The following is a 22,475-nucleotide window of genomic DNA, read 5'->3' as shown; positions in this document are numbered from 1 at the left end:
GCATGTTGATACATAAAAGTATGAGAAACTATTCTCGTCTCTGAAAATATTTCACAGTCAGACTCCAGCGTGAATGAGAGGTCTAAACAAAAAAAAAGCACGACTGCCTAATTTCTTTCGGGTTTTCTTTCTGCATTAACAAGGACAGACTCCAGTTTGTCTGAAGAGACACAACATGGACGTTTGCTGGTGTATTCAGGATGTAGCAAGTCACAAATTCTTTGGAGTTTCATTCGATAAGCCGAGACCATGGAGCCTGCTTTTTTCTTTTTCTTTTTTATGTTCTTTCCCTTCGCAGGATGCAATGTTTTCACACGCTCTCTTTAGATCCAAATAAAGACACACACACGCACACACGCACGCACGCGCGTGCACGCACACACACACACACACACACACACACACACACAGACACAAACACACAGACACAAACACACAGACACAAACACACAGACAGACACACACACACACACACACACACACACACACACACACACACACACACACACACACACACACACACACACACACACACACACACACACACACACACACACACACACACACACACACACACACACACACACACACACACACACACACACCCTTTCTCAATGCAAAACACAATTGGCACAGATTATCAAAATAAATACCCTGGAAGCTTGGCACTATGCAAAAGAAACTTCACATTTTTGAAAGAAATCTTATAAAAAACTATTGAATAATCTCAGTCTACTCCACGTTTTCATTATCCTCACTATTACTTATATACTATATGCTGATGAAGGTTACACCAGTGTCGTAAACCTCTGAATGACTTAACTACCACTGAAACAATATAGCTCCTATTCAAATAGATTTTTTTTTTTTCACAAACGTACATCAAAATGAAGTATCTAACATCTATCGGACTATAGATAGTGCTGTTGTCTGGTATGCATCTCTTTATAGTGCCTCTTCATTTTTCCCTTCTTCTTTAAAACAATCAGTTCCTTAAAAGTAATCTCTGAAACCCAGAAACAAAATCTCTTTAAGTTTCCGGGAACAGATCAGAAGTCGAGTACACCTTCCCTTGTTTTATCGCAGCTCAGACAGATGTTTCTGCTTCTGCGTGGATGTCTGTACGGGCAGTTTACCTCACAGGTGTCCCTCCAGGATGCTGGTGACAGCCTGGTCCAGAGAAGGGCCTGACGTGGCCCTGGTCGGGGCTGCAGAGGGGCCCTGCAGGCGCTGAAGCTCGAGGATGCTGTCAATTGCACTCTGTAGATGTTCACTGAGCATGTTGTCCTCTTGGAGGGGGGGAGGCGGCGGGCTGAACCGCCGCTCCGGCCGAGGTGACGCCTCCAACCTGTAGCATTTCAGTTTTGGGGCGCTGACATCTCTGGGAGGAAACTCGAACCAACCGACCTGTGGCTCTGGCATAGAAAGAGGGGCTTTTATTTTGGAATTGGGTGCTGTCTGTGGGGGGTCCTCTGTACAAGGCAGAGCTCCGTTGGAGATCTCCTCGTCATGCTGAGGACGCTGGGGTGCTCCGTTGGGTGCCTGAGAGTGGCGTTCGTTCACAGCTCCGCCGCCGTTGGTCAGCTGCCCCATGTGGTCCCTCTTGAGTCCCGGGTCGCAGGCCGAGTTGTGAACCACCTTCCGGGAGCCGGACTCCTGCTTGATGGTGAGCCTGAGAGCCCCTCGGGAGCTGGAGCGGTACGTCTTCAGTCCCGGGGGCCGGTCAGACAGTCTGGTCCAGGCTGGTGGAGAGGAGGGGCTGCTGGAGGAGCACGGCTGGGAGGAGCCGGAGGAGTGGGGGGAAGACGCTGATGTAGCCAAGGCTGTCATAAAAGACTCTGGCGTAAAGAAAGATGAGCAGAAGATTGAATAATTGAATTTCTAAAGGCAGCCGAGACCACCATCATCATCATCATCAATATCATCATCATCATCATCGTCACCACAAAAGAGTGCAGCTGGTTATAAAAGTTCATCCAGATCAGCTTAACTAGTTCAAAGTTACGTTTTGTTTTCTCTGTCAACTTTATAACATTTAACTACAAATAAAAATAGCAAATATTATATAATTTGTTGCAATGACTTTACTGTGTGCATGGACAGGTTTACAATCAATGAAAGCAGCAGTGGCGTGCACAGACCCTTAAAGGGACGGGGAGAATAAATAGAAATCAATGAATGCTAAGGCAACAGATTCACATCAGAGGGGAAATGATTCTGTATTCTTTCCTGAGAATTAGCAATTAGTCAATTTTAACGTTATTTTCTTTCCTCAAGAGTCTCAGTTTTTAAAATAGTTTGTCTTCCATTTTTTAAATTTTGTCTTGTAAAGCACTTTGTATCTTTGGTTTCTATATTAAAAAGTATCACCCTCTATACATCGGCTCCTGTTCTTTTTAGCTTTTGTATTTTTGCATGCTATTTTAGCCTGGTTCTGTAACATCTGTTAGATGAAAAACATGATTGCACCAGTGTCCATTAATGTGCACTGCATGTTAAATGAATAAATGTCAGAGATTTTGTTTCAGCTAACATTTACGACCATTTGTGTAATTATTATTCATTCAGAAGTCGAGCAGCAGCAGCCTGACATTTAACAGTTTTCAAGAGCTTCCTTCCCCTTTCTCCAACTTTTTAATTAACATACCGACCCCGCTTTAATTTGCTCTTAACCTCTCACATGTCGTTTTCTCGTCATCATGTGGAGTCTCTCTCAGCACGACCCCGCTCCACATTTACACAGCTTAATTACACATTCACACCTGGGAGCTGCTCTGGAGCAAATATGGAGGTTAAGTGCCGCGCTCTGACGCACAGATAAATTAATTTGTAAGAAAAAACTGAGCGGGGGTGTTACTGATTCATATTTCATGTCTCATGTGGGATTTGAAACGGCATCTTTCTTGGCAGAAAAACAAACATATTTACACATATTTAATAAAGTAGGCGGTGACACTGACCAGGGTCTCTGCGGACTCTCCGTCGGTCCTCCGCTAAAGCGCATCGCTCAGCCTGGAGGAAGAGACGCTCCAGCATCACCATCTCTGCTGACGGGCTGTCCTGCTGTGGAACCAGTTCACATCACACACACTGGCTCATTTCACCGTTGTTTCTCAGCAGATGCAGAGACAGAAAGCTGTGTTGTGTCCTTACCTGGGCTTCTCTAACCAGTAGCTGCCTGTATTTGTTGACCATGTCCTTGGTGCGTTTCAGAAGGAAACCGGACACGGTGTCAAACTCCTGGTCCACTGTGAGCAGAGAAACACCATCAGTCACATCAGTTAATGAAATGAGTGTGGGCTCTGAAGAACTAACAGAGCTGCTATTTCCATCAAGAGGCATCAAGTATGTAAATAATCCATGACACTGTTTACCTTACACCAAGGTTGGAGGATGCACAGGAATAATCGATTCAGGGTTTAAGTCATTTTCAAGCAAAAATACTCAATATTTTCAGCTTTTCTCTGTTATATGTGATAGTAAACTGAATATCTTTCAGTTTTGGATGTTGTGAGAGACGTTTTTCACAATTACTAAATTGATTCATTTAAAAAAGGATTAATCAACTATAGTTAGTAGCAGCCCTTGTGGTTTGAGTTCAATATTTTGCGTTGATCTTTAAACTTGTCCACAAGATTTTATTGCTGGCTGCTTGTGACTGCTTTCCATAGTGCAACGCTGAAAAAATGTCTGCTGCATGCAAGTCAAGGTGCAGTTTTTTTTCTGTTTTCTTACTCACATGAAAGTGTTAATCATCTAAGAACTTGATTAACCAGCTGCTGTAGATGTTACAGTTAATCTTTGTAAAAGATCTTTAGTCGATATTTACAGAAAAGGTTTCATCGCATTTATTCCTTTATAAATCATTTGGACTGCCCAAATCATTGGAACAGTCTTCGACCAGGGCCCACTAACCTGAATCGAAGTCGTCCTTCGTGGGCAGGTGACCGGCGCAGGAGTGGTATGGCAGCAGGCGTCTAACAGCGCCCTTCAGCGTGGAAAAGGCCGGGCCGGTGAAGGGGGTCTGAACTGCTGCGTGGTCCAAACACATCTGCTGCTGGAACCTGAACAACGAGAAGTGTGTGTTAACCTGAGCGGCTGCAGACACGTAATGGAACATGGCATTGTAGTCTATTTACTCTCTTCCTGACTGAGCACTGGTCAGTTTGAGGTAACTGGATGAAACGTCTTTATTTAGGAAAATGCACCATGTGAACACCACATAAACTAAAACATAATAAAGGTACGTAATAATCCAGGACCCATCTGATTGTACTTAATTAAATTACCAAAAAGCAAGAGAGACACAGTAAATCTTGAGCCTTTGAGTATTTGAAGCAGTAGAGGTCTAGTGATTAATGTCCAGGTAGTATTAGTAGCAGCAGCAGTAGTTTCTGTTGTCCTCGAGGACTCGGATTAAATAACATTACTGAAGGATTAATCCATGTCTGTGAAACCGGCCAACTGTTAATACATTTATAATCTTACTGGCTGGTTATTACCGAGGTAAAAGGCTTATGTGCAGGTTATCGTATCAGGTAGAATCCTGGAAAAGAGATTAATATGTTGAAGAGGAAAAGTTGGTCCCTTTGTGTTTTAGGTGAAGGTAAGATTTGGGCTCCTATTCAGCAGCTTTTAAGACTAAAAGTTACATTTTGAGGTGAAGCATAGAAGTAAAAATGATTCACTTTCACTCCTACTCGCAAAAGATACAATTTACAACTGCTTACAAATGCCCTTAAATTTAGGGGTTAAAAGTGAGGGTACTATAGTTTCAGTAGCTTTGTGTTTCTATTCAGACAAGTTTCTACTCCTTCACGTCCATGACATGCGTTCAAAATTTACTTTAAAAGGTCCCAACAAGGGAGTTTGCGTGTTCTCCCCGTATCTGCGTGGGTTTTCTCCGGGTTCTCCAGTGTCCTCCCACAGTCCAAAGACGTGCACGTGTTAGGTCCATTGATCACTCTAAATTGCCCGTAGGTGTGAGTGGTTGTCTGTCTCTGTTTGTCTCTATGTGCCCTGTGATAAACTGGCATCCTGTCCAGGGTGTACCCCGCCTCACACCCGATCTTAGGTGGGATCGGCTCCAGCGACCCCGATTGCATTGCAGATGATGGATGATGGTGGATGGATGGTCCCAACAACGTACATTTTTGATTATAAAGCAGATGGATGTGTTATATAATTAATGTTAAAGTATCAAACAGACTAATTTGCATAAAGTTGAGGTCCAGTCAACGCACCGCAACTCCCCTCCGAACTCGCCCTAACAATCCCACCATGTATTGCGCAACTTCTTCTCCTGCTCTTCATAGGAAATGAATAGAAAACAACGAGAAACCCTCTTTCAGCGCCTCTGGTGGAAATGACCCGTTACGGTCATTCCCCAGCTGCAATGACGGTGCAAAGACGGCGAGAGAGCGCAGGTGAGGAAGACCGGGGTGAAAACAGGTATATTCAGACAGACTGGATGAGAAAAATGATGTGTAAACATGTTCTCGTAGAAAGCCAAAATACAAATATCAAGGTTCGTACGGGTGCTTGAAATCCTTGAAAATGCTTGAATTTTTTGTTTTCACGGTTTGAAAAGTGCTTGAAGTTGTTTCCACATTTCTTTCATAACAAATAGCTTTAGAGTATAAATGTAATCACATTTATAATCCTTCTGGTGTTATGAAACACAGTTGTAGTTGGTTATAGCATAATACTATCTCTTCTAATGTGATTTTTTTTTTTAAAGTGAAAGAATCATTTTCTATATGTATGTATTTGTATTGTATTGAAAATTGACCTTGAAAGTGCTTGAAAAGTGCTTGAATTTCACCACGGAAACGGAGTACAAACCCCGAAATATGAACCCTAAAACAAAATCAATATTTAAAATGAGTCTGAAGAGTCTGAGGAGTGCTGCTCCACGGATGCAGGGATCAAACCCAGGTGATCTTTGGATAAAGTGTATGCGATTAGACTTATCTATGTGTTCAATAAGTCACAACAAATTAAAAAGGCTTTAATAAATGCCTTCAGCGCCTTACAATCTTCTTCAGGACTTGAAAAAAAGAGACATTTGTTTGTATTTTTGGTTATAACTTATTAAATGCAGAGCTAAATCTAACATCTCGCTTTTTTCAAACACAAGGAGTTGGTGTGAGAAGAATTATCACTGGAGTGGTGTTTTCCATTTCACGGTTTCAGCGGTACAGAACGTCTCACCTGTGCCTGCGCGTTGCTGGTGTGAGCCTCTCCTCTCTCTGCTGCTCCAGAGGACCTGCCAGCTGGCAGCCAGAAAACATTTTGGATGAGATCAAAGGATGCAGACAGGGGTGCACTTTTCAAGTCATTAATAATACGTTTGCTGCATTTAACAAATAATCATTTCAAAGCCTGCTGTCTGTGTTTCAAGACTGGAGCCAATTCACTTTCATCCAGAGGGGAAATTATTTTGAATGATTACAGAGATTTTAATATCCGCTTAGTCTCAGTGTACGGCAAAATACGTGTAATTAGAGCTGAAATTAGTTAGTGAGTCGACAGTATTTCCTTTTAAAATGAATATATGTACAGGTTTCTCCTTCTAACATGAGAATATTTGCTCATTTTCTTATAGGTAATTCATCTTACATCTTAAATATGTCAACACGGGCAACTTTTTGATGTTTTATAGACAATTTATCACTTGATTGAGAAAATAATTGACAAGAATCTTTAGGTGCAGCCCTCACTATAATATATCCATCTTTATATGCAACACATGTTAGTTTTGGATTACATTTTTGACATTATGAGAAAACATTTAATATTCTTAAATTAACTGGGCTTGAGGAGAATTCAATTTTTTCTCACCTTGGTGTCGGCCTGCTGGCTCGTCTGGATGGGGACACACTCTCTGGGGGCCGGGGGCCCGTGAACCTGGACACCCTGGGCTGCAGGAGAGGGTGGATGGACATTGAGAGTAAACGCTTTACTCTCCATGACCAAGGCAGCTGTTGGCTCTGCACAGAGGGATACAGGGACGACAGCAGATCAGAATGAGAATGATGACAGTGACGCTGAAGTGATTCTGGTTAGAATGAAGCTCACTGTTTTGTGTGTGCTGTTGGACAGCGGAGTCGTCTCCTCCTGTGGAGAGACTAGCAGAGGCAGCTGTGGGATCAGGCTGCTGCTGAGGCACCGAGACACGCAGAGGGGAGGGACTGCTGTGGACTGAAGCGTTGACAGAGGACTGAGGCTGCGAGACGGACGACTGGACCTGGAGCTGGGCCAGAGGCTGTGAGACAGAAGACTGGACCTGGTGCTGGGCCAGAGGCTGTGAGACGGACGACTGGACCTGGAGCTGGGGCAGAGGCTGTGAGACGGATGACTGGACCTGGAGCTGGGCCGGAGGTTGTGAGACGGACGACTGGACCTGGAGCTGGGGCAGAGGCTGTGAGACGGACGACTGGACCTGGAGCTGGGGCAGAGGCTGTGAGACGGACAACTGGACCTGGAGCTGGGGCAGAGGCTGTGAGACGGAGGACTGGACCTGGAGCTGGGGCAGAGGCTGTGAGACGGAGGACTGGACCTGGAGCTGGGGCAGAGGCTGTGAGACTGACGACTGGACCTGGAGCTGGGGCAGAGGCTGTGAGACTGACGACTGGACCTGGAGCTGGGGCAGAGGCTGTGAGACTGACGACTGGACCTGGAGCTGGGGCAGAGGCTGTGAGACGGACGGCTGGATCTGCACCTGGTTCTGGGCAAATAAGGCCTGTGACACCTGGAGCTGGTGAGGGACCTGGTACTGGACTTGGGGCTTAGTGTGAGGCTGAGGAGCTGTGGTCTGGGTGGTCTCAGGTCCAGGCAGAGTGATCTGAGGGGAGAAACTTGTCGGAGCTGGTCTCTCTGAGTCCTGAATGGGAGAGGGGGAGCAGATCAGCGCCGTATCTTCCGGGTCTGAGGGTAGCGGAGAAGCCTCGACACACTGGTCAGACATCACAGCGCGGGCGTCCTGACCGGGGATGACATGGGTCGGCGGTTGGGTCTCTCTCTCACTGGCCTCTGGGGAGTCGAGCGACTCCATCGGCACCACTGGCAGCGCTCCAACCAACAGCTCAGATGCGACAGGAGAACTAAGTGCTTGCTGTGGTAGAAATGATGAAGAGAGAATGAACCGCTGCAGTTAGATCAATCTAATAGATCTTTTTGGAAGCAGTCAGCTAGTCGTTGGAACCAACTTTAGACCCTTTCAAACCCAAATTAAAAACTGTTTTTCTGTGTCTTCAAATTGATAAATGTTCTTTAGCGCACTTTTATTGAATTCGGGACAGTTTACAGTGTTCTTGTTCTGTAACTGCACTGACCGACACTTTTAATTATCCCAGTTTAACCCTTTTTATTTTCCTCTTTGCTTTGACTCTTAGTTTGAAAGTTGATGTAAAAACAAACTCACCTTGTCTTGAGTAACAGTAGCTTCAGATATTTTGACTTGTCACAGTAGGACAGGGCAGGTGTTACTAATAATACTAACGGTGGCTTTTTAAGCCTGATATAACACCCTTTCAAAGCACTATTTCTGCATCAAAACGCTTGTATTTTTCCCCCTCTCCTGTGGATTTCATCATGAAACCACCTTCTACTTATGGACATTTTAGAAATATCTTAATGCCTAAATTAGGAATGGTTTTAACCAATGTCTTATGTTTTATTATACAAATACGAAAACGTTCTTGTCCACAATGTGAAAATTTGCCTTCAGTTCCACCACAAGAATACAAAGATATACAGGACATTAAAAACACAATATACACACATAAAACAACCGATTTGGACACAACATTTCATATAGAAAATCGTGAATAAATGACTATAAATAAACAAATAAAGTGTGCTTGTTGTCCCATAAACCTGCAGCATAAAGAACATGCATCCCTCTATGTTGTACAGTGTGTCCTGTGCGTTTAGTGTCATTTAATAGTGTCACAGCATTAGGGACAAAGGATTTCTTAAAGATATTTCTATTTTCTCTTGGCACTCTTAGACACCTTCCTGAAGGAGGGAGTTCAAAGGCCCCATGTAGTGAATAGGAGGAGTCACTAACGATTTTATCTGACCTACCTAATGTCATCTTGGCATCATTGAAATAAGGGTCCACCCTTGTATGCCTGTATTCCAAAGAAGTAAATAAAGGTTGAATGATTTTTTTTTTTTTGTCATCTTTAAAGTGAAACTCTGAATCAGTTAAACACTACAACAATGAAACAACAATGCATTAAAAATGAAGAATCATCACAGGTAATGGTTAGAATTATTTTACCTAGGAATTGTTTAAAAAGTTGCATCTACCTTAATCACTGAATTAATGTACCACCCGGCGAGCACGCCAAGTGAAACAAATCAAGCGCACCCACGATGATGCATGAACAACAGGTGCATGCAATTATCCTGAAACGCCCCCAGTTGATCCTCAAGAGTGATTTATACATTTGATGTTTTGCTGAGAAACATTTACCTTCAGTGACGTGAGAGAGGACTTTCTGCTATTTGTGACTATTTCTGTGACAGAGACACTGAGTGGACCGGTTACAGTGGGACAGAGACACTGAGTGGACTGGTTACAGTGGGACAGAGACACTGAGCGGACTGGTTACAGTGGGACAGAGTCACTGAGTGGACTGGTTACAGTGGGACAGAGGCACTGAGTGAACAGGTTACAGTGGGACAGAGGCACTGAGTGGACTGGTTACAGTGGGACAGAGACACTGAGTGGACTGGTTACAGTGGGACAGAGTCACTGAGTGGACTGTTTACAGTGGGAAAGAGGCACTGAGTGGACAGGTTACAGTGGGACAGAGACACTGAGTCGACTGGTTACAGTGGGACAGAGGCACTGAGTGGACTGGTTACAGTGGGACAGAGACACTGAGTGGACTGGTTACAGTGGGACAGAGACACTGAGTGCACTGGTTACAGTGGGACAGAGACACTGAATGGACTGGTTACAGTGGGACAGAGTCACTGAGTGGACTGTTTACAGTGGGACAGAGACACTGAGTGGACTGTTTACAGTGGGACAGAGACACTGAGTCGACTGGTTACAGTGGGACAGAGACACTGAGTGGACTGGTTACAGTGGGACAGAGACACTGAGTGGACTGGTTACAGTGGGAAAGAGACACTGAGTGGACTGGTTACAGTGGGACAGAGGCACTGAGTGGACTGGTTACAGTGGGACAGAGACACTGAGTGGACTGTTTACAGTGGGACAGAGGCACTGAGTGGATAGGTTAAGGTGGGACAGAGACACTGTGTCGACTGGTTACAGTGGGACAGAGACACTGAGTGGACTGGTTACAGTGGGACAGAGGCACTGAGTGGACAGGTTACAGTGGGACAGAGACACTGAGTGCACTGGTTACAGTGAAACAGAGACTGAGTGGACAGGTTACAGTGGGACAGAGAGACACTGAGTGGACTGTTTAAAGTGGGACAGAGACACTGAGTGGACTGTTTACAGTGGGACGGAGTCACTGGGTGGACTGGTTACAGTGGGACAGAGACACTGAGTGGACAGGTTACAGTGGGACAGAGACACTGAGTGCACTGGTTACAGTGGGGCAGAGACACTGAGTGGACTGGTTACACCGGGACAGAGGCACTGAGTGGACAGGTTACAGTGGGACAGAGGCACTGAGTGGGCCGGTTACAGTGGGACAGAGGCACTGAGTGGACTGGTTACAGTGGGACAGAGACACTACGTGGACTGGTTACAGTGGGAGGGAGACACTGAGTGGACTGGTTACAGTGGGACAGAGACACTGAGTGGACTGGTTACAGTGGGACAGAGAGACACTGAGTGGACAGGTTACAGTGGGACAGAGACACTGAGTGGACTGGTTACAGTGGTACAGAGACACTGAGTGGACAGGTTACAGTGGGACAGAGACACTGAGTGGACTGTTTACAGTGGGACAGAGAGACACTGAGTGGACAGGTTACAGTGGGACAGAGACACTGAGTGGACTGGTTACAGTGGTACAGAGACACTGAGTGGACAGGTTACAGTGGGACAGAGACACTGAGTGGACTGTTTACAGTGGGACAGAGAGACACTGAGTGGACAGGTTACAGTGGGACAGAGACACTGACTGGACAGGTTACAGTGGGACAGAGGCACTGAGTGGACTGGTTACAGTGGGACAGAGACACTGAGTGGACTGGTTACAGTGGGACAGAGGCACTGAGTGGACAGGTTACAGTGGGACAGAGACACTGATTGGACAGGTTACAGTGGGACAGAGGCACTGAGTGGACTGGTTACAGTGGGACAGAGGCACTGAGTGGACAGGTTAGAGTGGGACAGAGGCACTGAGTGGACTGGTTACAGTGGGACAGAGGCACTGAGTGGACAGGTTACAGTGGGACAGAGACACTGATTGGACAGGTTACAGTGGGACAGAGGCACTGAGTGGACTGGTTACAGTGGGACAGAGGCACTGAGTGGACAGGTTAGAGTGGGACAGAGGCACTGAGTGGACTGGTTACAGTGGGACAGAGGCACTGAGTGGACTGGTTACAGTGGGAGGGAGACACTGAGTGGACTGGTTACAGTGGGACAGAGGCACTGAGTGGACTGTTTACAGTGGGACAGAGACACTGAGTGGACTGGTTACAGTGGGACAGAGACACTGAGCGGACTGGTTACAGTGGGACAGAGTCACTGAGTGGACTGGTTACAGTGGGACAGAGGCACTGAGTGAACAGGTTACAGTGGGACAGAGGCACTGAGTGGACTGGTTACAGTGGGACAGAGACACTGAGTGGACTGGTTACAGTGGGACAGAGTCACTGAGTGGACTGTTTACAGTGGGAAAGAGGCACCGAGTGGACAGGTTACAGTGGGACAGAGACACTGAGTCGACTGGTTACAGTGGGACAGAGGCACTGAGTGGACTGGTTACAGTGGGACAGAGACACTGAGTGGACTGGTTACAGTGGGACAGAGACACTGAGTGCACTGGTTACAGTGGGACAGAGACACTGAATGGACTGGTTACAGTGGGACAGAGTCACTGAGTGGACTGTTTACAGTGGGACAGAGGCACTGAGTGAACAGGTTACAGTGGGACAGAGACACTGAGTCGACTGGTTACAGTGGGACAGAGACACTGAGTGGACTGGTTACAGTGGGACAGAGACACTGAGTGGACTGGTTACAGTGGGACAGAGACACTGAGTGGACTGGTTACAGTGGGACAGAGGCACTGAGTGGACTGGTTACAGTGGGACAGAGACACTGAGTGGACTGTTTACAGTGGGACAAAGGCACTGAGTGGATAGGTTAAGGTGGGACAGAGACACTGTGTCGACTGGTTACAGTGGGACAGAGACACTGAGTGGACTGGTTACAGTGGGACAGAGGCACTGAGTGGACAGGTTACAGTGGGACAGAGACACTGAGTGGACTGTTTACAGTGGGACAGAGGCACTGAGTGGATAGGTTAAGGTGGGACAGAGACACTGTGTCGACTGGTTACAGTGAAACAGAGACTGAGTGGACAGGTTACAGTGGGACAGAGAGACACTGAGTGGACTGTTTAAAGTGGGACAGAGACACTGAGTGGACTGTTTACAGTGGGACGGAGTCACTGGGTGGACTGGTTACAGTGGGACAGAGACACTGAGTGGACAGGTTACAGTGGGACAGAGACACTGAGTGCACTGGTTACAGTGGGGCAGAGACACTGAGTGGACTGGTTACACTGGGACAGAGGCACTGAGTGGACAGGTTACAGTGGGACAGAGGCACTGAGTGGGCCGGTTACAGTGGGACAGAGACACTGAGTGGACTGGTTACAGTGGGACAGAGACACTGAGTGGACAGGTTACAGTGGGACAGAGACACTGAGTGGACAGGTTACAGTGGGACAGAGGCACTGAGTGGACTGGTTACAGTGGGACAGAGGCACTGAGTGGACAGGTTACAGTGGGACAGAGGCACTGAGTGGACAGGTTACAGTGGGACAGAGGCACTGAGTGGACTGGTTACAGTGGGACAGAGACACTACGTGGACTGGTTACAGTGGGACAGAGGCACTGAGTGGACCGGTTACAGTGGGACAGAGACTAAGTGGACTGGTTACAGTGGGACAGAGGCACTGAGTGGACAGGTTACAGTGGGACAGAGGCACTGGAGTGGACTGGTTACAGTGGGACAGAGACACTGAGTGGACTGGTTACAGTGGGAGGGAGACACTGAGTGGACTGGTTACAGTGGGACAGAGACACTGAGTGGACTGGTTACAGTGGGACAGAGACACTGATTGGACAGGTTACAGTGGGACAGAGGCACTGAGTGGACTGGTTACAGTGGTACAGAGACACTGAGTGGACAGGTTACAGTGGGACAGAGACACTGACTGGACAGGTTACAGTGGGACAGAGGCACTGAGTGGACTGGTTACAGTGGGACAGAGACACTGAGTGGACTGGTTACAGTGGGACAGAGGCACTGAGTGGACAGGTTACAGTGGGACAGAGACACTGATTGGACAGGTTACAGTGGGACAGAGGCACTGAGTGGACTGGTTACAGTGGGACAGAGGCACTGAGTGGACAGGTTAGAGTGGGACAGAGGCACTGAGTGGACTGGTTACAGTGGGACAGAGGCACTGAGTGGACTGGTTACAGTGGGAGGGAGACACTGAGTGGACTGGTTACAGTGGGACAGAGGCACTGAGTGGACTGTTTACAGTGGGACAGAGACACTGAGTGGACTGGTTACAGTGGGACAGAGACACTGAGCGGACTGGTTACAGTGGAACAGAGTCACTGAGTGGACTGGTTACAGTGGGACAGAGGCACTGAGTGAACAGGTTACAGTGGGACAGAGGCACTGAGTGGACTGGTTACAGTGGGACAGAGACACTGAGTGGACAGGTTACAGTGGGACAGAGTCACTGAGTGGACTGTTTACAGTGGGAAAGAGGCACCGAGTGGACAGGTTACAGTGGGACAGAGACACTGAGTCGACTGGTTACAGTGGGACAGAGGCACTGAGTGGACTGGTTACAGTGGGACAGAGACACTGAGTGGACTGGTTACAGTGGGACAGAGACACTGAGTGCACTGGTTACAGTGGGACAGAGACACTGAATGGACTGGTTACAGTGGGACAGAGTCACTGAGTGGACTGTTTACAGTGGGACAGAGGCACTGAGTGAACAGGTTACAGTGGGACAGAGACACTGAGTCGACTGGTTACAGTGGGACAGAGACACTGAGTGGACTGGTTACAGTGGGACAGAGACACTGAGTGGACTGGTTACAGTGGGACAGAGACACTGAGTGGACTGGTTACAGTGGGACAGAGACACTGAGTGGACTGGTTACAGTGGGACAGAGACACTGAGTGCACTGGTTACAGTGGGACAGAGACACTGAATGGACTGGTTACAGTGGGACAGAGTCACTGAGTGGACTGTTTACAGTGGGACAGAGGCACTGAGTGAACAGGTTACAGTGGGACAGAGACACTGAGTCGACTGGTTACAGTGGGACAGAGACACTGAGTGGACTGGTTACAGTGGGACAGAGACACTGAGTGGACTGGTTACAGTGGGACAGAGACACTGAGTGGACTGGTTACAGTGGGACAGAGGCACTGAGTGGACTGGTTACAGTGGGACAGAGACACTGAGTGGACTGTTTACAGTGGGACAGAGGCACTGAGTGGATAGGTTAAGGTGGGACAGAGACACTGTGTCGACTGGTTACAGTGGGACAGAGACACTGAGTGGACTGGTTACAGTGGGACAGAGGCACTGAGTGGACAGGTTACAGTGGGACAGAGACACTGAGTGGACTGTTTACAGTGGGACAGAGGCACTGAGTGGATAGGTTAAGGTGGGACAGAGACACTGTGTCGACTGGTTACAGTGAAACAGAGACTGAGTGGACAGGTTACAGTGGGACAGAGAGACACTGAGTGGACTGTTTAAAGTGGGACAGAGACACTGAGTGGACTGTTTACAGTGGGACGGAGTCACTGGGTGGACTGGTTACAGTGGGACAGAGACACTGAGTGGACAGGTTACAGTGGAACAGAGACACTGAGTGCACTGGTTACAGTGGGGCAGAGACACTGAGTGGACTGGTTACACTGGGACAGAGGCACTGAGTGGACAGGTTACAGTGGGACAGAGGCACTGAGTGGGCCGGTTACAGTGGGACAGAGACACTGAGTGGACTGGTTACAGTGGGACAGAGACACTGAGTGGACAGGTTACAGTGGGACAGAGACACTGAGTGGACTGGTTACAGTGGGACAGAGACACTGAGTGGACAGGTTACAGTGGGACAGAGACACTGAGTGGACAGGTTACAGTGGGACAGAGGCACTGAGTGGACTGGTTACAGTGGGACAGAGGCACTGAGTGGACAGGTTACAGTGGGACAGAGGCACTGAGTGGACAGGTTACAGTGGGACAGAGGCACTGAGTGGACTGGTTACAGTGGGACAGAGACACTACGTGGACTGGTTACAGTGGGAGGGAGACACTGAGTGGACTGGTTACAGTGGGACAGAGACACTGAGTGGACTGGTTACAGTGGGACAGAGAGACACTGAGTGGACAGGTTACAGTGGGACAGAGACACTGAGTGGACTGGTTACAGTGGTACAGAGACACTGAGTGGACAGGTTACAGTGGGACAGAGACACTGAGTGGACTGTTTACAGTGGGACAGAGAGACACTGAGTGGACAGGTTACAGTGGGACAGAGACACTGAGTGGACTGGTTACAGTGGTACAGAGACACTGAGTGGACAGGTTACAGTGGGACAGAGACACTGAGTGGACTGTTTACAGTGGGACAGAGAGACACTGAGTGGACAGGTTACAGTGGGACAGAGACACTGACTGGACAGGTTACAGTGGGACAGAGGCACTGAGTGGACTGGTTACAGTGGGACAGAGACACTGAGTGGACTGGTTACAGTGGGACAGAGGCACTGAGTGGACAGGTTACAGTGGGACAGAGACACTGATTGGACAGGTTACAGTGGGACAGAGGCACTGAGTGGACTGGTTACAGTGGGACAGAGGCACTGAGTGGACAGGTTAGAGTGGGACAGAGGCACTGAGTGGACTGGTTACAGTGGGACAGAGGCACTGAGTGGACTGGTTACAGTGGGAGGGAGACACTGAGTGGACTGGTTACAGTGGGACAGAGGCACTGAGTGGACTGTTTACAGTGGGACAGAGACTAAGTGGACTGGTTACAGTGGGACAGAGGCACTGAGTGGACAGGTTACAGTGGGACAGAGGCACTGGAGTGGACTGGTTACAGTGGGACAGAGTCACTGAGTGGACTGTTTACAGTGGGACAGAGGCACTGAGTGAACAGGTTACAGTGGGACAGAGACACTGAGTGGACTGGTTACAGTGGGACAGAGACACTGAGTGGACTGGTTACAGTGGGACAGAGACACTGAGTGGACTGGTTACAGTGGGACAGAGACACTGAGTGGACTGGTTACAGTGGGACAGAGGCACTGAGTGGACTGGTTACAGTGGGACAGAGACACTGAGTGGACTGTTTACAGTGGGACAGAGGCACTGAGTGGATAGGTTAAGGTGGGACAGAGACACTGAGTCGACAGGTTACAGTGGGACAGAGACACTGAGTGGACTGGTTACAGTGGGACAGAGGCACTGAGTGGACTGGTTACAGTGGGACAGAGACTGAGTGGACAGGTTACAGTGGGACAGAGAGACACTGAGTGCACTGGTTACAGTGAAACAGAGACTGAGTGGACAGGTTACAGTGGGACAGAGAGACACTGAGTGGACTGTTTAAAGTGGGACAGAGACACTGAGTGGACTGTTTACAGTGGGACGGAGTCACTGGGTGGACTGGTTACAGTGGGACAGAGACACTGAGTGGACAGGTTACAGTGGGACAGAGACACTGAGTGCACTGGTTACAGTGGGGCAGAGACACTGAGTGGACTGGTTACACTGGGACAGAGGCACTGAGTGGACAGGTTACAGTGGGACAGAGGCACTGAGTGGACCGGTTACAGTGGGACAGAGACACTGAGTGGACTGGTTACAGTGGGACAGAGACACTGAGTGGACAGGTTACAGTGGGACAGAGACACTGAGTGGACAGGTTACAGTGGGACAGAGGCACTGAGTGGACTGGTTACAGTGGGACAGAGGCACTGAGTGGACAGGTTACAGTGGGACAGAGGCACTGAGTGGACTGGTTACAGTGGGACAGAGACACTGCGTGGACTGGTTACAGTGGGACAGAGGCACTGAGTGGACCGGTTACAGTGGGACAGAGACTAAGTGGACTGGTTACAGTGGGACAGAGGCACTGAGTGGACAGGTTACAGTGGGACAGAGGCACTGGAGTGGACTGGTTACAGTGGGACAGAGACACTGAGTGGACTGGTTACAGTGGGAGGGAGACACTGAGTGGACTGGTTACAGTGGGACAGAGGCACTGAGTGGACTGGTTACAGTGGGACAGAGAGACACTGAGTGGACAGGTTACAGTGGGACAGAGACACTGAGTGGACTGGTTACAGTGGTACAGAGACACTGAGTGGACAGGTTACAGTGGGACAGAGACACTGACTGGACAGGTTACAGTGGGACAGAGGCACTGAGTGGACTGGTTACAGTGGGACAGAGACACTGAGTGGACTGGTTACAGTGGGACAGAGGCACTGAGTGGACAGGTTACAGTGGGACAGAGACACTGATTGGACAGGTTACAGTGGGACAGAGGCACTGAGTGGACTGGTTACAGTGGGACAGAGGCACTGAGTGGACAGGTTAGAGTGGGACAGAGGCACTGAGTGGACTGGTTACAGTGGGACAGAGGCACTGAGTGGACTGTTTACAGTGGGACAGAGACTAAGTGGACTGGTTACAGTGGGACAGAGGCACTGAGTGGACAGGTTACAGTGGGACAGAGGCACTGGAGTGGACTGGTTACAGTGGGACAGAGACACTGAGTGGACTGGTTACAGTGGGACAGAGACACTGAGTGGACTGGTTACAGTGGGACAGAGAGACACTGAGTGGACAGGTTACAGTGGGACAGAGACACTGAGTGGACTGGTTACAGTGGTAGAGAGACACTTAGTGGACTGTTTACAGTGGGACAGAGACACTGAGTGGACAGGTTACAGTGGGACAAAGACACTGAGTGGACTGGTTACAGTGGGACAGAGACACTGGAGTGGACAGGTTACAGTGGGACAGAGACACTGAGTGGACTGACCTGTTGCAGATGTTGCATAAAGGCCTCGTTGTGACTCATCGAGTGGGTCACCTCCTCCACTAACTGGGTCATGTCTGCTGGGGGCATCAAAAGCTTAGGGACCTCCACAGCTGGATCAGGAGCCAGAGGTGGTTCAGGGGGAGGCTGCAGGACTGTGACTACAGGAGGAGAGGAGGCCTGCAGCCCTGCAGAGGCGGGCTGCACCGACACATGCTGGAGGACATGTCCATAGGTCTGCAGCAAGAGAGCATCACAGTTTGGGGTGTGTCCAGGAGTGCAACATGCTTCAAATGTAACATCTGGATTTGGAAAGCAGCACTTTTTTAATACCAGTTGTCCGCTTCTTAACTACAAATCCAGTATATTCTACGTAACTGGCCGTTTGTAAATGCATGTTCTACAGTTTTATGGTTCTTTCCATCATTACGGACATCCTCTGAGCATAAAAATCACTTGTTAACAATTATGTTAAACTTATGTCATCCATAGTGAACATCAAGTCTGTATGATTCTTTAAAAACGTTACATTATCATTGAATGATAATGCAGTTTAGCTGCAGACAGGTTTTATCAGGGAACTCCAGTGATTTCTAGTCTTTACGACTTTCACAAAGTTGCAAGCGGCCGATTAAAAAAAGAACAGTCAAATTCAAAGCTGCAAAGGTATTTCCCATTATGCAACTCAAAACATCTTTTCATTAGACCCAAACCCAAGCTATTTTCATTAATGCTTGCATCACAGACTTTCAGTCAAGTGTTCTTCTTCAGGTCCAGGCTGAGATAGTCCTGTTGACATGATTGGTGTTTTTTATTAAGCTAATTAGCTTATCAAACTAATTAAACAGATAGAATATTTGGTAACTGCACTATAGACGTGGTCTTTATCGAAGATGTTGCCGACCTCTGAGGCGGGTGACAGCTCACCTGTGGTAGTTGGTGGAACGTCTCCTCTGAGCCAGTCCTCTCCTCCTGAATGGCTCTTTCTGGCAGCAGCACCACAGACGCCTGCTGGAGGCTCAGCTGTCCTTCTGTCACTCCTGTCTGAGGAGCCGGGGCTGGGGCAGCAAAGGGCAGCCCCTGAACTACTGAGGGGCCGTTAACGATCGAGATGGAAGTGAGATCTGGGGGAAGCACCCCTGAACTGTTGATCAAGGTAATGTGGTTTCCAAGAGCAGGACTGTGGACAAGGGTGGTACGCTGTCCCTGTCCTCCTGGAGTGTAGGCTCCAGCCAGCTGTGCTGGCATCTGGAAGACAGTAGGGGGCGCTGACTGTAGCTGCAAAGGTCCTGACAGCACAGTGGCCTGGCGGAGCGCTAGCTGCCCTGAAGGGGTGGTGAAGACAGGGCTGAAGTTCAGCTGTCTCTGGGGCACAGTTAGGATCTGGGGGCCTTCTACGAGCTGCCTAGTGGAGGGATTCATGCTGTGGAGGGACGGGCCATGGTGACTGGAAGTCAGCAGTGGTCGAGCTGCACTGACAGGCTGGGAGATCGTGACAGGGCACTGGCCTGGAAGAAGGAACTGGTTTTGGCCTTGGAAGAGTCCCTGGGGCTGGAGCACAAAGGATCCGCCATGGTTGACCAGCTGCAGGCTGACTGGTTTGGGGAGCTGCTGGGTGGGCTGCGGCGGTGGAGCTGCAGGCTTTTGGCCCCGAGGTTGGGAGAGCAAGATATTTGGTGAGGCAGTCCCAGGGACAAACGTAAGACCTTGAGTGTGTTTTTGCCCTGAAGGCTTGGGGCTAATTTGAACCAGTCTGGGCTGGATGCTGATCGGCAGCTTGGGTTGGATGTGAAGAGGGGCGCGCTGCAGAACGATGCCCGGTGCTGCTGCGGCTGATGCTCTCAGGGTTGGAGTGATAAGGGGACGACTGGTCACACTGGGAACAGCCTTGTGGATGATCATACTGGATGCCTGGGTAGGACTAAGAGAGAAGGAGGTCTCTGGAGAGGCAGCAGGGAACACGTTTCCAGGCAGGAGCCCCATCAGCTGAGGAGGGGCTGCAGGTTTTAGAGAAGGACAGCCCGGCCCGACAGCCAGGAGGGAGGGCTGGGGAGGCTCCACTGCTGCCTGGGTGTCTCTGGGCAACGCCTGAGTGATTGGCAAGGTCACAGACTTGGGTATGAATGGTAAGGTGGGTGGAGAGAGGAGAGGGGCAGGCGAGTACAGGGACAAGCTGTCCCCAGGTTGGGCCAGACCTGCCTCCAGAGCCATGGTCTGCTCTGTGATCTCAGCCTCCTGCAGGCTCTGCTGGAGGATATCACATGCCACCTCTGCCTCCTCCGTTTCCTCCACGTCTCCCTTCTTTGCCTCAAATCCAGCCTCCACAGGCGTCCCACCCTGCCCCACCTGTGGGTCTTCTGCACCCTCCGGCGATGACAGGAGGGCCTCCTCCAGGAAGGACAGATCCACACACCCGGGTGGGGGCGTGTCTGGGGAAACCCTGCCATCTCCCAGCAGAGAGACGGGGCTCTGGAGGAGGAAACAGTGGGAGACAGAAAGAGAGGTAGAGACAACAGGATAAAAGAGAGCGTGAAAGGAGGGGAGAGTTGTGTAATTAGCAGGAGTTAACAGGAAGCAGTTTAGGCACAGAAGGGGAGAGAAAAAAAAATCATTCTCCTGGGGAAAATGCCGGTTGTTGTGACGCTACTGGCTGTGGATCCAGACACTCACCGGGGCATCTGTGAAGAGGGAGGGCTCCCCAGAGGAGGAGTTAATGAGCAGGTCTTCAGTCTGCAGCTGGAGGGAGGAAATCAGTCCATTTTTAGGTTGGGCTCGCAAAGTCGTGGTGAGAAATGAACGGAGTGTTACATTACGACTCACTTTCACACTGTCAGCCCTCCTCCACACACCTCGCACCGCCGTGTGCCAAGAAATATTCCCATCTCAAACCTATCATTTGCACTATTGATTTTTACATTTTATTCGAGTTCCTCTCTATTTCAGACTCTTTTGTTACCTCATTGGTCCCATGAAGGAAGTCGTTCAGGGCTTGGGGGTCACTGCAAAGACAAAGAGAAATCCCCAAAACTGTTCAATCTTTTTGAATATTTTGTGCAAACCAAAGATTGTGCACATAACATCAAATCTTCTATATTAAAACCATGTACAGTTCATATAAGTATAATAATAATAAATATAATAATAATAATAATGACTTTGGATCATCTACAGGACGATGTTTACCCTGTTGGATTAAAGTAAAGTCAGGCAGACTCACCACAAAACATCAAGTAGACAAGTCCCATCTTCATCCTCCATGTCAACTAAAAGAAAAGGAAGATACAGTTAGAGAAGATTGTGCATTACACACATTTCACTGTTATTCTGGCTGCGACTGCCTAGTTTCATTAGCCATTAAATTAGTTTTATGTAGGAGTTATTATAGATAGCGTAACAGCTTTCTCAGGTCACAAGGAATCGGACTTGTTAAATTATTTTCCCCAGCATTTTCAGACTTAGACCTGCACTGACATTCATTTAAAAGCACCTTAGAGACCTTTTTTTAATCTTAAAGTAATCTTCTTAATCAAGGAAATCATATATCTAGATGTTGTGATATACAAATACTTATTATGAATGCAAAATTGAACTACTTTATAAACTTTATATGCTGGGTAGCTTGGGAATTTCCCATCGGGGATCAATAAAATATTATGTTAACTTAATATATAATTTTTTGTATATTACTCTGCAAAGAAACCAGTAAATTAAGGTTATGAGGTAAACGTAGTGGAGTTAAAAGTAATATTTGGCTCTGATGTGTAAGGGAGCACAAGGATAGAGTAACAGAAAATGGAAAGACACTAGAACAAGTACCTCATAATTGTACTTAAGTAAATACTTTCCACCACTGAGGAGCCTAACCAGGGACAGGGCTCTTTTATGCAACGCATCATATTATTGTAACCATGTTTGTTTTTTAAAAATCATCCCACCACTTTCTCCCCGTGAGTCTCATTCATGTTTCTTCCCAGAATCCCACAACATGAACCTACTTCATATGTGAGAGGCCCCATATAGAGCGGTCGAGCTGAGTTCTGGTGGTGGCCTCATGGGAAGTCGTGGCCGGGCTTCGGTGTCTGGAGGCGGGGGGATGTCAGGCCGAGGCGGCGGGACGGGGACGGAGACGCAGACGGGTCCTCCCTCTGCTGCTGGGGCATCGCTGCGCCTTCGCGGTGTGTGTGCGTGCGGAGGCTGGAGGTGAG

General features: G+C 48.6%; 1 protein-coding gene across 1 annotated transcript; it reads right to left on the bottom strand.

Moving 5' to 3' along the window:
* Window positions 1-1,137: 1,137 nt before the first annotated feature.
* On the bottom strand, window positions 1,138-21,528 carry LOC310955077 (BRD4-interacting chromatin-remodeling complex-associated protein; the record flags this gene model as incomplete). Its single annotated transcript, XM_083924812.1, has 13 exons — window positions 1,138-1,838; window positions 2,961-3,063; window positions 3,154-3,248; window positions 3,916-4,064; window positions 6,214-6,275; window positions 6,844-6,992; window positions 7,081-7,321; window positions 7,679-8,116; window positions 18,274-18,507; window positions 19,198-20,739; window positions 20,941-21,006; window positions 21,227-21,269; window positions 21,488-21,528. 13 exons carry the CDS (start codon window positions 21,526-21,528, stop codon window positions 1,138-1,140), a joined length of 3,864 nt encoding a protein of 1,287 aa, XP_083780938.1.
* Window positions 21,529-22,475: the final 947 nt, after the last annotated feature.

The sequence above is a fragment of the Echiichthys vipera genome (assembly GCF_963691815.1).
Source record: "Echiichthys vipera genome assembly, chromosome: 12".
In the NCBI taxonomy this organism is placed as follows: Eukaryota; Metazoa; Chordata; class Actinopteri; order Perciformes; family Trachinidae; genus Echiichthys; species Echiichthys vipera.
This window is presented reverse-complemented; position numbering and strand designations above follow the sequence as displayed.